We start from the raw sequence: 12,910 nt of genomic DNA, 5'->3' as shown, positions 1-12,910 counted from the left end.
CTTGCTCAGTAGTTAGTGCATAGGAAATTCCGAGCTCCAAAGGCAGTAGTGAACGCTTGTCTGACTCGCCCCCTTGTGGCGAACTACTGTACTTGCAGTTAATCATGAGCATGCGTTACTCGTGGCCCATCCAAGTAAAAGCTTTTCCAGTGACGTGACCGCTCCCATTTCTTTTCAAGACACCCTAAAGGCACAGTGAGTGAGAAATCACCCCCCCCCCCCCCCCCCCCCCACACACACACACCTCGTTAAAATTACAAGAAAACACAGAATTGAACTCCTTCAAGCTCTTCCTTCAGGCATAAGTGCAAATTCATGGGACATTTTAGCAAAAAGGAAATCAATTTCTACAACCTGTGAGTGTTCATCAGTGCAATTGAACGTAACCAGGCAGAGGAGACTTTCAAAAAACTCAATTTAGGGAAAAGAAACTCAACATCTAAACAATGTTAGAAATAATCTGATGTACAGTGAACCTGACATGAAATCGCAGTTCATTTAGAGTACACTTTATACATAGATGTGTTTATATTATTTTTTAATGGAAATGAGTAATGTTGCTCTGTTTGGACAGGTATGTGTTGTTACTCCGTGTGTCAACTAGTAGCAGTTCTTTGAAGGTTCACCATTACCAAAACATCCATCCATCCATCCATTTTCTTGACCGCTTATTCCTCACAAGGGTCGCGGGGGGTGCTGGCGCCTATCTCAGCTGGCTCTGGGCAGTAGGCAAGGGACACCCTGGACTGGTCGCCAGCCAATCGCAGGGCACACGGAGACGAACAACCATCCACACTCACAAGCACACCTCGGGACAATTCGGAGCCCCCAATTAACATGCCATGCATGTCTTTGGAATGTGGGAGGAGACCGGAGTACCCGGAGAAGACCCACGCGGGCACGGGGAGAACATGCAAACTCCACCCAGGAAGGCCGGAGCCTGGACTCGAACCGGAGTCCTCAGAACTGGGAGGCGTACGTGCTAACCACTAGACCACCCATTACCAAAACATTGATGCTAATTTGTTAGCTTGATTGGTAAATTATTATTTTATAGAACTATTCTATAATTATCTGTCAAAAATCTTACCTATACACCTATTTTGTGCTTTGGTGGCAAGGAACCACGTTGAAGTGAATTGATGAGTTTCATTTGGATAAACATACTGCTTTGCTGCCATCGAGTGGCTTCGAAAGGCAATGAAATTTCAGTTATTTGTGGATTTTCACTATTTGTGGCAGGACTTGGTCCCTATCTCCAACAAATAGCATATATGTTAGCATTAGCTATTAGACTTTTGTCAGATAAAATTATATCATTTTGTTGAATATTTTGGTGTCTAAATACATAATGTTTGATTTGTTTGGTTTTGTGTGCTAGTTATACAATAAATGTCCTCTGGGAGTAACAAACAGCTTGAAGCATGCACACTTTACCTCTTAATTTTGAGAACCGTGAGTGTCTTTGTTCCTCAAAGTGATGATATATGATTTCTTGAAAGCAAGAAGGTGAGAAGGCACTACGGAATACATTGCAAATTGTCTGCAACATCTCCTCTGCGATAAACGGGGGCTCACTGTACTTCAAAAATCTAAAATAATCCAAATTAAGACACTGCTATATTTACACTCTTCATAGAAGCATTTGGGAGGGTTGATAAATAAAATAAACATTTAAAAGGGCTGGGTCACAGCCAAATTCCCTGAGGCGAGCGTTGCGGCGGGCTCATTCGCCTTCCGTGATAATACTGGTGGTGTCCGACTGGTCGGTGGTCCGCTTGTAGCGCACGGAGGAGGAGAAGTAGGCTCGCTTCTTCCTGTAGACCACGAAAGCCACGGCGAGCACCAGGGCGAGCACGATGAGCACTAAGAAGCCCACTGCCACGGGAGATCCGGAAGACACTGACGTCACAGGCAGGAAACGTTCACGACCGCGGCAGACGGGAGAGCAAAAATTAGCAGGGCAGTAAAAAAATAAATAAAAATGTACTCAAAGTACTATTTGTACTCGATGACTTGATCGGAGACACTCACTGGCTTTGGTTTGGCAGACGACGCGACTGAGGCTGTCCTGGCAGCTGACGACGGTCCATCTCCCTCCGTCTTCGGTCGCCATGACGGCGCAGGGGGCCTCCTTCCGCTGTCCCGCGTCGAGCAAAGCGCCCGACCTCCAGTTGGAGTAGGACACGGCCGAACCGTCCTCCCAGGCTGTGGGAGATCCTGATCACGAAGAGATCCCATTAAATGGCCGAACAAAAATATTAGAGCGGGATTTCATAATATTGACGACGAACACTTTTTAAGCACGTCGTCAACATCATCTTCAAAGTGTTGATGCTAGTGAGGACAAGGAGCTTACTAGCTCATGGATCTGCAGCTGGATATCAAATGTAAGAAGTAAACATTATGAAAAGCTACTAGCCACTACTATTAACTTCTATCACTTTACTAATAGCACACAGATGTCAACTAGTGCAGTTTTTCCTCTGTAGTTGTTGCTGTCATACATTAGCAAAACAAAACACTTGTTCTACTTGTGCACTTTATTGTTTTACTAGTGAGAACAAACAACCCTCCTGTTAGTTTGACTTCCTGGGTCAATTTTACCCATCATTCAAATGGAGTTTCTGACTTTTTGGGAATTAAATATAAACGTAATTACACACCATTACGTAGATAATTATAGTTGTTTATTGAGTCATTACACTTAGTACTTAAAACAAACTGCAATGGGTCAATTTGACCCAGTGTAGCGAGTAGTGACGGGAGCCTGCTCGCTACATTGGTGACCCCGACATCCGCCTCGTTGACGTTTCCGAGGCTGAGAATTTGATCGAATTGAGCGACATGGCGAACTCCGCTGGTCTCAAGTTACCGGAGTTTTGGGAGTCGGCCGCGGCGATGTGGTTTGTACAAGCTGAAGCTCAGTTTGCCATCCGGGGAATTACGGACGATTCCACGCGCTACTACCACGTCGGGGCCGCGCTCGGGAGCTCCACGGCGGCCAGAGCTACGGCGATAGCGAACACTACCATCTCCGAGCCACGTGCTCTAGCGGAGGAAGCTGACCGCTTTTTCCTGGCCACCCAGCGTCACAACCACGAGGTCTTGGCCTCTACACGCGCCTTCCCGGTCCCGGCGGCCGCAACGGCACCTCATAAGGTACGCGCTGCCGTGGATGGCCGATCGGCCCCTGGCTTGATCCAGGGTAGCTTGTCGACCCAATTACCGTCAGAAAGAACAGCGCGCAAAGCGGCGTCATCGAACGATGGAACCGTTCGCACAGCCCATTAGCCTGAGGGTGATAAGCGGAGGTGCGGTGTAGCTTGACCCCGAGGCCCTCAGCAACAGAGTTCCAAACCTCTGACGTGAACTGCGCACCCCTGTCGGACAAGAGGTCCGCCGGCGGTCCAAACCAAGCGACCCAGGTCCCGATAAACGCCCAGGCCACGTCACTGGTCGATATGGAGGTGAGGGGAACGGCCTCTGGCCAGCGGGTCGCCCTGTCCACCATCGTCAGGAGGTAGGTGAAGCCCTGGGAAGGAGGAAGCGGACCTACGATGTCGACGTTGACATGGTCAAACTTCCTCGCAGGGACAACAAAAGTCTCCAAAGGCGCCTTGGTGTGACGGTGGACCTTGGCTCGCTGACAAGCCACGCATGAATCGACCCAGGCCCGTACATCTTTCTTCAACCCAGACCAGACGAACTTCTGAGCCACCAACCTCGACGATGCCTTCCTGCCGGGGTGTGAGAGACCATGCACCATGTCGAAGGCGGCCCTCTGCCAACCAGAGGGCACCAGCGGTCTAGGCCAGCCCAAGGAGACGTCACACCACAGCTCGACCCCGGAGTCGTCGACTGCCACCCTTTCAACTTGCAACCCGGTGTCGGAGCTCCGAAGCAACTGGTTGCCACGATCGGAAGCCTGGTCGGCCGCCATCCGGGAAAAGTCGAGGCCCAGCTGTACCGTGTTGACGGCTGCCCTGGACAGACAATCCGCGACCACATCGTCCTTGCCAGCGATATGTCGGATGTCCGTGGTGTATTCAGATATGAACGACAACTGGCGCTGTTGCCGCACGGACCACGGCTCGGACAACTTCGACATGGAGAAGGTGAGCGGCTTGTGATCGACGAAGACCGTGAACTCACGGCCCTCCAGGATGAAGCGGAAGTGGCGGATCGCCAGCCAGACAGCAAGGAGCTCCCTGTCGAACGTGCTGTACTTGCGCTCCCAAGGGACCAACCGGCGGCTGAAAAAGGCGAGTGGCTACCACGCACCTTCGACGCGCTGCTCCAAAACAGCCCCAACGGCAAAATCAGATGCGTCAGTAGTGAGGGCGATCGGGGCATCCGGGCGCGGGTGGGCCAACAAGGCCGCTTGGGACAGCGCGGCTTTCGTCTCTTCAAAAGCCTTGACTCTCACATCGGTCCAGTCGACCGCACGGTTAGGAGCCACACCCTTAAGTGTGTCGTAAAGAGGGTGCATCACATGGGCAGCGTGGCGGATGAACCTGTGGTAAAAAGTCACCATCCCGAGGAACTCGCGGAGACCCTGGGCCGTCTGGGGTCGAGGAAAAGCGGCAACAGCTTCCACTTTTGCCGGGAGCGGGGTGGCGCCGTCCTCGTTGATGAGGTGGCCGAGGAATTGGATGGAGGGCACACCAAAGACACATTTAGCTCGGTTAATAATCAGTCCAGCCTGGCTGAGCTTGGAGAAAAGCTGCCGGAGGTGTGAAAGGTGTTCTCCGATGGAGGAGCTGGCCACCAGGATGTCATCCAAGTAGACGAAGAGGAACGGCATGTCCCGGAGAACAGAGTCCATGAGACGCTGAAAAGACTGGGCCGCGTTTTTAAGGCCGAATGGCATCCTGAGAAACTCGAACAGTCCGAAAGGTGTTATCACAGCAGTCTTCGGCACATCGGCGGGGTGTACCGGAACTTGGTGATAGCCCCGTACCAAGTCCACCTTGGAAAACACCTTCGCACCTGCCAGGTGGGCAGAGAAGTCCTGTATGTGCGGGACGGGATAGCGATCGTGCGTCGTGGCATCATTGAGGCGGCGATAATCTCCACACGGTCGCCAGCCGCCGTCCGACTTCGGAACCATGTGGAGAGGCGAGGCCCACGGGCTGTCCGAACGACGAATTATGCCAAGGCGTTCCATGTTGGCGAATTCGGACTTAGCTGTGGCCAATCTATCAGGGTTGAGACGTCGGGCCTTAGCGTGAACCGGCGGGCCCACGGTCTCGATGTGGTGCTCGACCCCATGCTTGGTAGAAGTGGCTGCAAATGTAGGCGTGGTCAGGCTGGGGAATTCTCCAAGAAGCCGCGTGAACACGCCGTCATCTGAGAGCGGGCTGGCAAGGCCCTCAAACGTCTCCACATCACACCCACAAGCAACAGTGGAAAACGTCACAGCGACCAACAGGCGGCCATTTTTAACATCCACCAGTAGACTGTGGGCACACAAAAAGTCTGCGCCAAGAAGGGGAAAAGAAATGTCCGCAGTGACAGAGTCCCAAGTGAACCGGCGCTCCCCAAAACATACATCCACTGTCTTAGTGCCGTAGGTCCGGATCGGTGCATCGTTGGCCGCTGACAGGTGCGGGCCGTGAGTGCCCCCGGCAGCATCTTCAGCCGAGGCAGGCAACACGCTTCTGCGGGCGCCGGAGTCACAAAGGAATTTGAGTCTGGAGAGGGTGTCCATGATAAACAGCAGCCGGCACTCTGCGCCCCCACTCACAGCTGCAACTGAGTGGAGGCGTCGCCGTTTGCCGACGCAACAAAGGAGCAAGAGGCGCGGCACCTCTTCGCCTTGGTTCCAAAACGTGCGTGAAAATAGCATAAGCCAGGGGCTGATCGGCCATCCACGGCAGCGCGTACCTTATGAGGTGCCGTTGCGGCCGCTGGGACTGGGAAGGCGTGTGCAGAGGCCAAGACCTCGTGGTTGTGACGCTGGGTGGCCAGGAAAAAACGGTCAGCTTCCTCCGCCAGAGCACGTGGCTCGGAGATGGTAGTGTTCGCTAGCGCTGTCTGGACATGAGGAGGCATGTGGCGCAGAAACAGTTCGATAAACAAAAAGTTCAGCTCCTCCGCGCCAAGCAGGTTCAGCATTTTTTCCATTAGCTCGGACGGCGTACTGTCCCTCAGGCCCTGGATGGCGAAAAGGCGGCGAGCCCTTTCCGGTCGTGACAGCTTGAAGGTCTTAAGGAGGTACACTTTGAGCCCAGCGTACATATCCCGTGCCGGGGGAGAGGTGATAAAACTCACGGCTCTGGCCGCCGTGGAGCTCCCGAGCGCGGCCACGACGTGGTAGTAGCGCGTGGAATCGGCCGTAATTCCCCGGATGGCAAACTGAGCTTCAGCTTGTACAAACCACGTCGCCGCGGCCGACTCCCAAAACTCCGGTAACTTGAGATCAGCGGAGTTCGCCATGTCGCTCAATTCGATCAAATTCTCAGCCTCGGAAGCGTCAACGAGGCGGATGTCGGGGTCACCAATGTAGCGAGTAGTGACGGGAGTCGGAGGCGGAGTGTTGAAGTCCAGAGCCAAAGACTGGCGTTTTATTGACATCATCAACAACAACTCACTCTGCGCGAGGCTCACAGACCTACCAACATTTTGTTCTTTTATCCTTTCATCCTTTTATCCTTTCATCCCATCCAACTCCTCCTTCGTCCCAACGTTCCGTAGGTGAATTATGTTCTCATCACCACACCAGAACGTTACTTGTGTTTCTGGGTCAATTTGACCCATCATACAAATTTAGTATTGTGACTTTTGGGAATTAAATATAAATGTAATTGCCACCATTTCATAGATTAATATATATGTGGTTTATTGAGTCATTCCACTTACTACTTAAAACAAACTGCAATGGGTCAATCTGACCCGGAACATCACTCTTGTTCCTGGGTCAATTTGACCCTTTATCCAAAAAGTGTCAGAACCAGCAAAACAAATTCCAAAAACTACTTAAGATGAACTGTAATGAGTACTTTATAAAGCTGTAAATCTTACAATGGGTCAATCTGACCCGCAACATAACAGGAGGTTTAAGAATATGGAATAAATACTTATTAGGCTTTCAATATCCATGTACTAGTATGTTTTCACAACTAAGACAATTCAGCACACTATTATAACCAGTGTCTAACTAGGAAAGTGTTCTTCCACTACTAGTGCTACATTTAGCAAACTAGTACATAATTGGACGTTACTAGTCAAATACTGCACTAGTAACACTACTTGGCCCAACCAGTAGGCATGTGTCATGTAATAGTAACCTTCTGGAGCCTACTAGTCACACCAAAATGCTCACTAGTATCTAATGTAGTGGTCCTCTTAATATGTCAAAGTTATGGTAATGGTAGAGGAAACAATGTTACTAGTAATGTGCTCCTAATAATTCGATATGCTCAGCTGGCAGTTAGTTTACCTTTGGCATCGATGGCGACGCCGAGCCACACGCGATTGGTGATGAGCGGGTCGTCGGTCACGTACTTGGACACAAAGTCGTTCTCCTCTTTGCTTTTTACGGACAGCAGTTCAGCGTCTGTCAATAACAACAACAAACAAAAATGCCGGCAGTTGGAATAGGTTGGTTGGTTGGCAGAATGGGTTGCGTGCGCGTGGAACGGACCCAAGCTCTGACAGATGTTCTTGGCCTGCCGCATGTCGTAGACGCTGTAGTTGTAGAAGCTCATGTGGAAGGCGTAGCAGCGGTCGTCACGCTGCAACCACTTGGACGTGCCGTTGCTCTGAGGGCAGCCGTTGACCGTCGTGCTCGCCTGCAGTTTGGCTCCTGCCGGGATTTTAAAGTTTTGTTTTGTTTTGTTTTTATCAGACATGGCTGACAAAACAGTAACCAGGTGAGTTTTTAAGGGAATTATAAGAGGTTCGATTCCCCAAAAATTCAAAGGACGTCAAACCGTGAATATGCGGGGTTTGCTGTACAAGACGCTAGTAATTTGTCAGAATTTAGTCTAGATTTTCATAAAGTTTTGTTCTTTATTGAATGAGGATTTGATCTGTATTTTTTTTTAACTATTTTTTCTATTTATCCTGCAATGTACGGTGAGATAATCCTTTTTTTTACCAATACTTTTTAAAATGTAAAATTTTAAACATTTAGGCCTACTCATTTTAGTTTTTATTTATTCATTTATTTATTTAGTGTTTGTTATTTAGTATGAGAATTTTATCTGTAATTTTTCCTAACATTTAATGTAGGTCTTTTGTTCAATGTATAACGATTTAATCCATCATTTTTTCCTTCAATGTATGATCCTTTTTTTTGGCTCATATTTCATATTAATCTGAATTATTTAATAAGATAAATAAATTTTAATTATGGAGTGCATGTAATTAAATGAAAACAAAAATTAATTTGTGTTTATTTAATGCATACAAATGTATTATTCTTTTGTATTTTTCTGTATTTTGTTGAACAAATGATAATTTAATCTGTTTTTAATATTTAATTCATCATTTTTTCTTCAATGTCTAATCATTTTTTTGCTCATATCGGAATTATTTAATAAGGTAAATAAATAAATATTGTGTTTATTTAATCTCTAAGAATCTATTTTTTGTATTTTGTTGAACAAATGATAATTTAATCTGTTTTTTTAATGATTTAATCAATCAATAATTTTTTCCTTCAATACATGATCATTTCATGTCCCATTAATTTTTTTGCTCATATCGCATATTAATCTGAATTATTTAATAAGATAAATAAATATGGAGCTCTTGTAATTAAATGATTTTTTTTTATTTGTGTTTATTTAATGCATAATAATGTATTCTTTTTGTATTTTTCTGTATTTTGTTGAACAAATGATAATTTAATGTTTTTTTTTTAGTAGTTTTTTTTCTTTTTCGTCCCTTTAATGTAAAATAATTTTCTTTTGTTTATATACTGTATGAGAATTCAATGTGTCATATTTTTCTCAATATTTGTGTCTATTTGTCTTCGATGTTTGATCATTTAGCTCTACATTTTTACTCACATTTTTGCTTTTTCTTTCAAGTAATTTAAATCGTTTAAATATTTTTTGTGTTTAATTATTAAGAATTCAATCTGTATTTTTTTTATTTAATTGTGTTTGTTTTTTAATGTATGAGCGTTAAATTTGTAACGCTTTCTCCTCATATTCATTTCTTATGGAAATTCATATTTATAGAGAAGGAAATAAAAAGAGTGGCTTTTAAAAATGGGCTTCTTACTCTGGAATGGGGTGCTGATGTTGGTGTTGTAGCAAATGGCGCCATCTAGCAGCGAGTAGCAGCTGCTCCTCACCCAGGCACCGGAGGGCGTGACAAAAACGCAGCCGCCCACATCTCGCTCGTCTGCGCTGGAGCTCTCCACGGACTCCGAGATGTCTGCTTTGTACTGGTACCTGGTCCCGTCTGACCACTCGTAGGACTCGCCTACAGCCTACATGGACAGACGGACGGACACGCTCCATAGAGACATCACTTTTGGTGATGATTTGTCCAAGTTGCATACACTCGGCAGGTTCTTACCTCCTGATTGGACAGCCCAATCCAGAGAGGGAATCCGTCGGTCTTTGCAAGGAGCTTCACGTGGGCCCTGTGCTCGGCGTCATGCACGCTGGCCAAGTGGCCACCGCGCCGAGCGCACTCTTCCAGAGCCTGGTACCAACTCAGGTCGCGTCGTGTCACCACCTCGTAGGTTAAATTGCCAAGCTGCTGGAAGTCCCTGGTGGACTTGGAGTATTCTTGTTTGGGTTCTTAGAAAAGAAGCATTGAGGTGGTCAAAACTTTCTTTGCAATAATTTAGCGTTGATGGAGTAAGAATTTCATCCATCTCTGGGTGCAGCCATTTTGACATTCTGCTTCCCTCTGCTGTCGACTGCAACTGAAATCAAGGTGCCCTCGAGCTTGCATTTTGAACGTCAGGGCGGTAGAACGTCAAAATAGCTGCGTACTCATGCAATGTTAACCAGAAACGCGTGCTAGTGGGGAACTTTTTTTTAAAAAAATTTTTTACTTCCACTTTAAAAAGGTTATTTCACTCATTTTTTAAAGGACAGACAGTACAGCACACACCATTATCCAGTTTGCAGGTCACGATGGCTCTTTGCCTGAACTCGGCGAATAACTCTGACTTTGTGACGAGATCCCATTTGCCTTGGAGATTGAGACCTGCCATGAAGTCGTCGTCTACTTCTGGTCTCCCATTTCTCCAGTTGGAATATTGGACATTTGTGCCATCATACCATTTCAACTGGTTACCTATCGTAAACACACACATTTTAGTACCATAATGGACAACAGAGTACAGTAGCATATTTTGAGGAGATGGGTAATTTATTTCCTGGGAATAGACTAACAAATAAGTAAACAAGGAAAGCCGTTTCAGCATGAAGGTCCAAGTAATAGTGTGCACTTTTGTCACTAGTAAGACCAGAGTTTCTCCAGATATCAACAAATCTAATTTAAAGCTTTTTAATGCTATTTTTAAAGCAACTTAAAACATTTAATACTCAGATCGTACTGCATGTACACACGCTCACACACATACATACTGTTTATATATTAGGGTTGTTAGTTGATTACAGTGAAACATGAGTCAGATTTGTGTTGAGGTCATTTTCTGCCACTATGTGGCATTAGTGTTTCATCTTGGACGTTGGCAACGTTTTTCTTCTGTCTTCAAATTACTAGCAAATGGTATTTAGAACATGAAGCAACTCGTGGACACCAGGCCATTTTGGTCATTGTAAATTTGTCACTACTCTTTTATCACATTTATTATTGCTAAATTGTGTTAGAATGACTCCTTCGCATTTAATGCTTTTTAATACCATTTAAGGTCTTAATTTTAGCAAAATCCATTTTATGACTTTTAATGCTTTTTAATGACCCACGGGAACCCCAAAGACAATTCAGAGCGCACTAGTGGAAAAACTAGGGCACATAATTAGAACGTATCTAACTGTTTTTTTTTTTTTTAAACACTACTGTATGACAAGGAAAAACCTTGCCACATTAATGGCGCTTCACTTATATAGCGCTTTTCCACCTTACAAGGCCCTCAAAGCGCTTTACATTTTTTTGACTACCCATTCACCTACTGACGATACAGCATCAGGAGCAATTGGGGGTTCAATATCTTGCTCAAGGATACTTCGACGTGGTCACAATGGCATGGGATCGAACCCACAACCTCTGGCTTGGGAGATGACCACTATACCACTGAGCCACGCCTCCCCACATTAGTAGAACAACTTTGAGTTAAAACTACTAGTTGGAATTTTAGTGTTACTACAAGGGTCCAGGATGCTACTAGTGCTTGACACAAGTCTAGTAGTCAAGGCTAGTAGTGTTACTAGTGCAGCACAGTAATTTACTTGTAAGGTTGAATTTTATTAGAAAAAGTGCATATTAATGAGCATTCACATGTAAATACATCAGATTATAGCCATTGGCTCTGTGATTTGAAAAAGGTTTTCATGTTTTCTGGAGAAACAAAAAGAAAAAAAAAAGTAAATTGTTTTAGGAAGGTGGGGATATTACAAAATGACATTATTGTCAGTGTAATGGCAGAAATGTTCCTCCAGTACTTGTATTGGATCTTATTCGGTTGCGCAGGTGTACCCCATGTGGCTTGAGAGTGCGCATGCAATAAAAGCAAACAGATTCAAACACCTACTGTCGTTTTTGAACAGCCCCAGCCAAACATACTGAACCAAGTTTTGAAAGGGCAGAAGTTGCTGCCTGATAAACTCGTTCTCCTCCGCGTTCCGGATGGTTAGGATGTCTGCGGCTTTGTCTGCAACACAAACAGGACCCGTACGTTTTCAAATTCTCACGTGACACTCAAACAGTCTGATTTCTTGTGGCGACATTCTCACGAAGGTTAATGCAGGTTCTGCGGATGGGTCCTTTGTCCAGCTGATCCCATCTGGACGCAGCCAGCTGGAAGGAGTAGCAGTTGTTCTTGAAGGGGATCCAGTTTGGCCCGTTTATTTTGTGGGGGCACTTCACTGCCACGTCTTCCGGTGTGGTTAGTATTTCTTCTGAAAAACAAAAATGGGACATTTAAACCTCCGCTGGACATTTGAGGCCATGTCGCATCTCGTTTTTGAACCATTTTAGTCGTCAAATGCAAATGTGATGAAAGCTGTTTTTCGTTATTCGTCCAAATTTAGCTGTTTAAAAAAAACAAAAACAAGAACTGATATTTGTTAAAATGTCTTTACAGGACCAAAAATGCTGATAGGGTAATCAAACGGGCCTGAGGATTGCACATTTGTCTTGAGATGAAATCGTCACTCACTGTGTGGTTTGTGGCAGATGGCACCTCCGAGCTGCTGCTCACACTCGGTTGCTTTCCAGAAGCCGTCGGTGTCCAGGTAGACGCAGGAGCCTGCCTTCACCTCAGAAGACCAACGACTGAAGACGGTGTGACTGTGGTCCGTCCAGCGATAGTGGATCCCGTCCTGAGTGGAGTATATGGGGACACTTTTAGCATTTATTCCATATACATCATATCCAGTACTAGTACACTCTTTGTCCTCACCAGTCGGACAATTCAAGGTACAAGGAGAAGATTGTATCTTACTTGTAATGTTTTCCCACTACTAGTGCCACTTTTGGCGCATTAATCCAACCTTACACTTGATATTAAATTAATGCTGAAACATTTTTTAATAAAGCTGTTTCAACATTTATTTGATATCTGCAAATTCCATCCACTAGTGCGGTCTTTGCGCTCACTAGTAAAACAATTCAACACACTAGTTAATATTTTTCTAATTCAATATGACAGGCTGGACACTGGTAGGACTACCACATCTAGTAGTGAGGTAAAATTGTGCACTAGTTGACATCAGCACACTAGTAACGATACTAGTTATGTGTTAGATGTTAA

The 12,910-nt window shown here is 45.8% G+C and overlaps 1 protein-coding gene across 2 annotated transcripts in view; it reads right to left on the bottom strand.

Annotated features, from left to right (window-relative positions):
* Positions 1-227: 227 nt before the first annotated feature.
* Positions 228-12,910, bottom strand: part of ly75 (lymphocyte antigen 75) — a 33,812-nt gene continuing 21,129 nt past the window's right edge. The window contains exons 26-35 of one of the 2 annotated variants that reach the window (XM_077518726.1): positions 12,317-12,479; positions 11,892-12,056; positions 11,690-11,809; positions 10,084-10,269; positions 9,538-9,764; positions 9,238-9,448; positions 7,649-7,810; positions 7,445-7,561; positions 2,035-2,220; positions 228-1,902 (exon numbers count right to left, since the gene is read on the bottom strand). In XM_077518726.1, coding sequence (XP_077374852.1) covers positions 1,727-1,902; positions 2,035-2,220; positions 7,445-7,561; positions 7,649-7,810; positions 9,238-9,448; positions 9,538-9,764; positions 10,084-10,269; positions 11,690-11,809; positions 11,892-12,056; positions 12,317-12,479 — 1,713 coding nt within the window. In that variant the 3' untranslated portion in view covers positions 228-1,726. The remainder of the gene's footprint in view (positions 1,903-2,034; positions 2,221-7,444; positions 7,562-7,648; positions 7,811-9,237; positions 9,449-9,537; positions 9,765-10,083; positions 10,270-11,689; positions 11,810-11,891; positions 12,057-12,316; positions 12,480-12,910) is intronic. The other variant, XM_077518727.1, reaches the window with a different exon arrangement.

The sequence above is a fragment of the Festucalex cinctus genome, chromosome 4 (genome assembly GCF_051991245.1).
Source record: "Festucalex cinctus isolate MCC-2025b chromosome 4, RoL_Fcin_1.0, whole genome shotgun sequence".
Classification (NCBI taxonomy): domain Eukaryota; kingdom Metazoa; phylum Chordata; class Actinopteri; order Syngnathiformes; family Syngnathidae; genus Festucalex; species Festucalex cinctus.
This window is presented reverse-complemented; position numbering and strand designations above follow the sequence as displayed.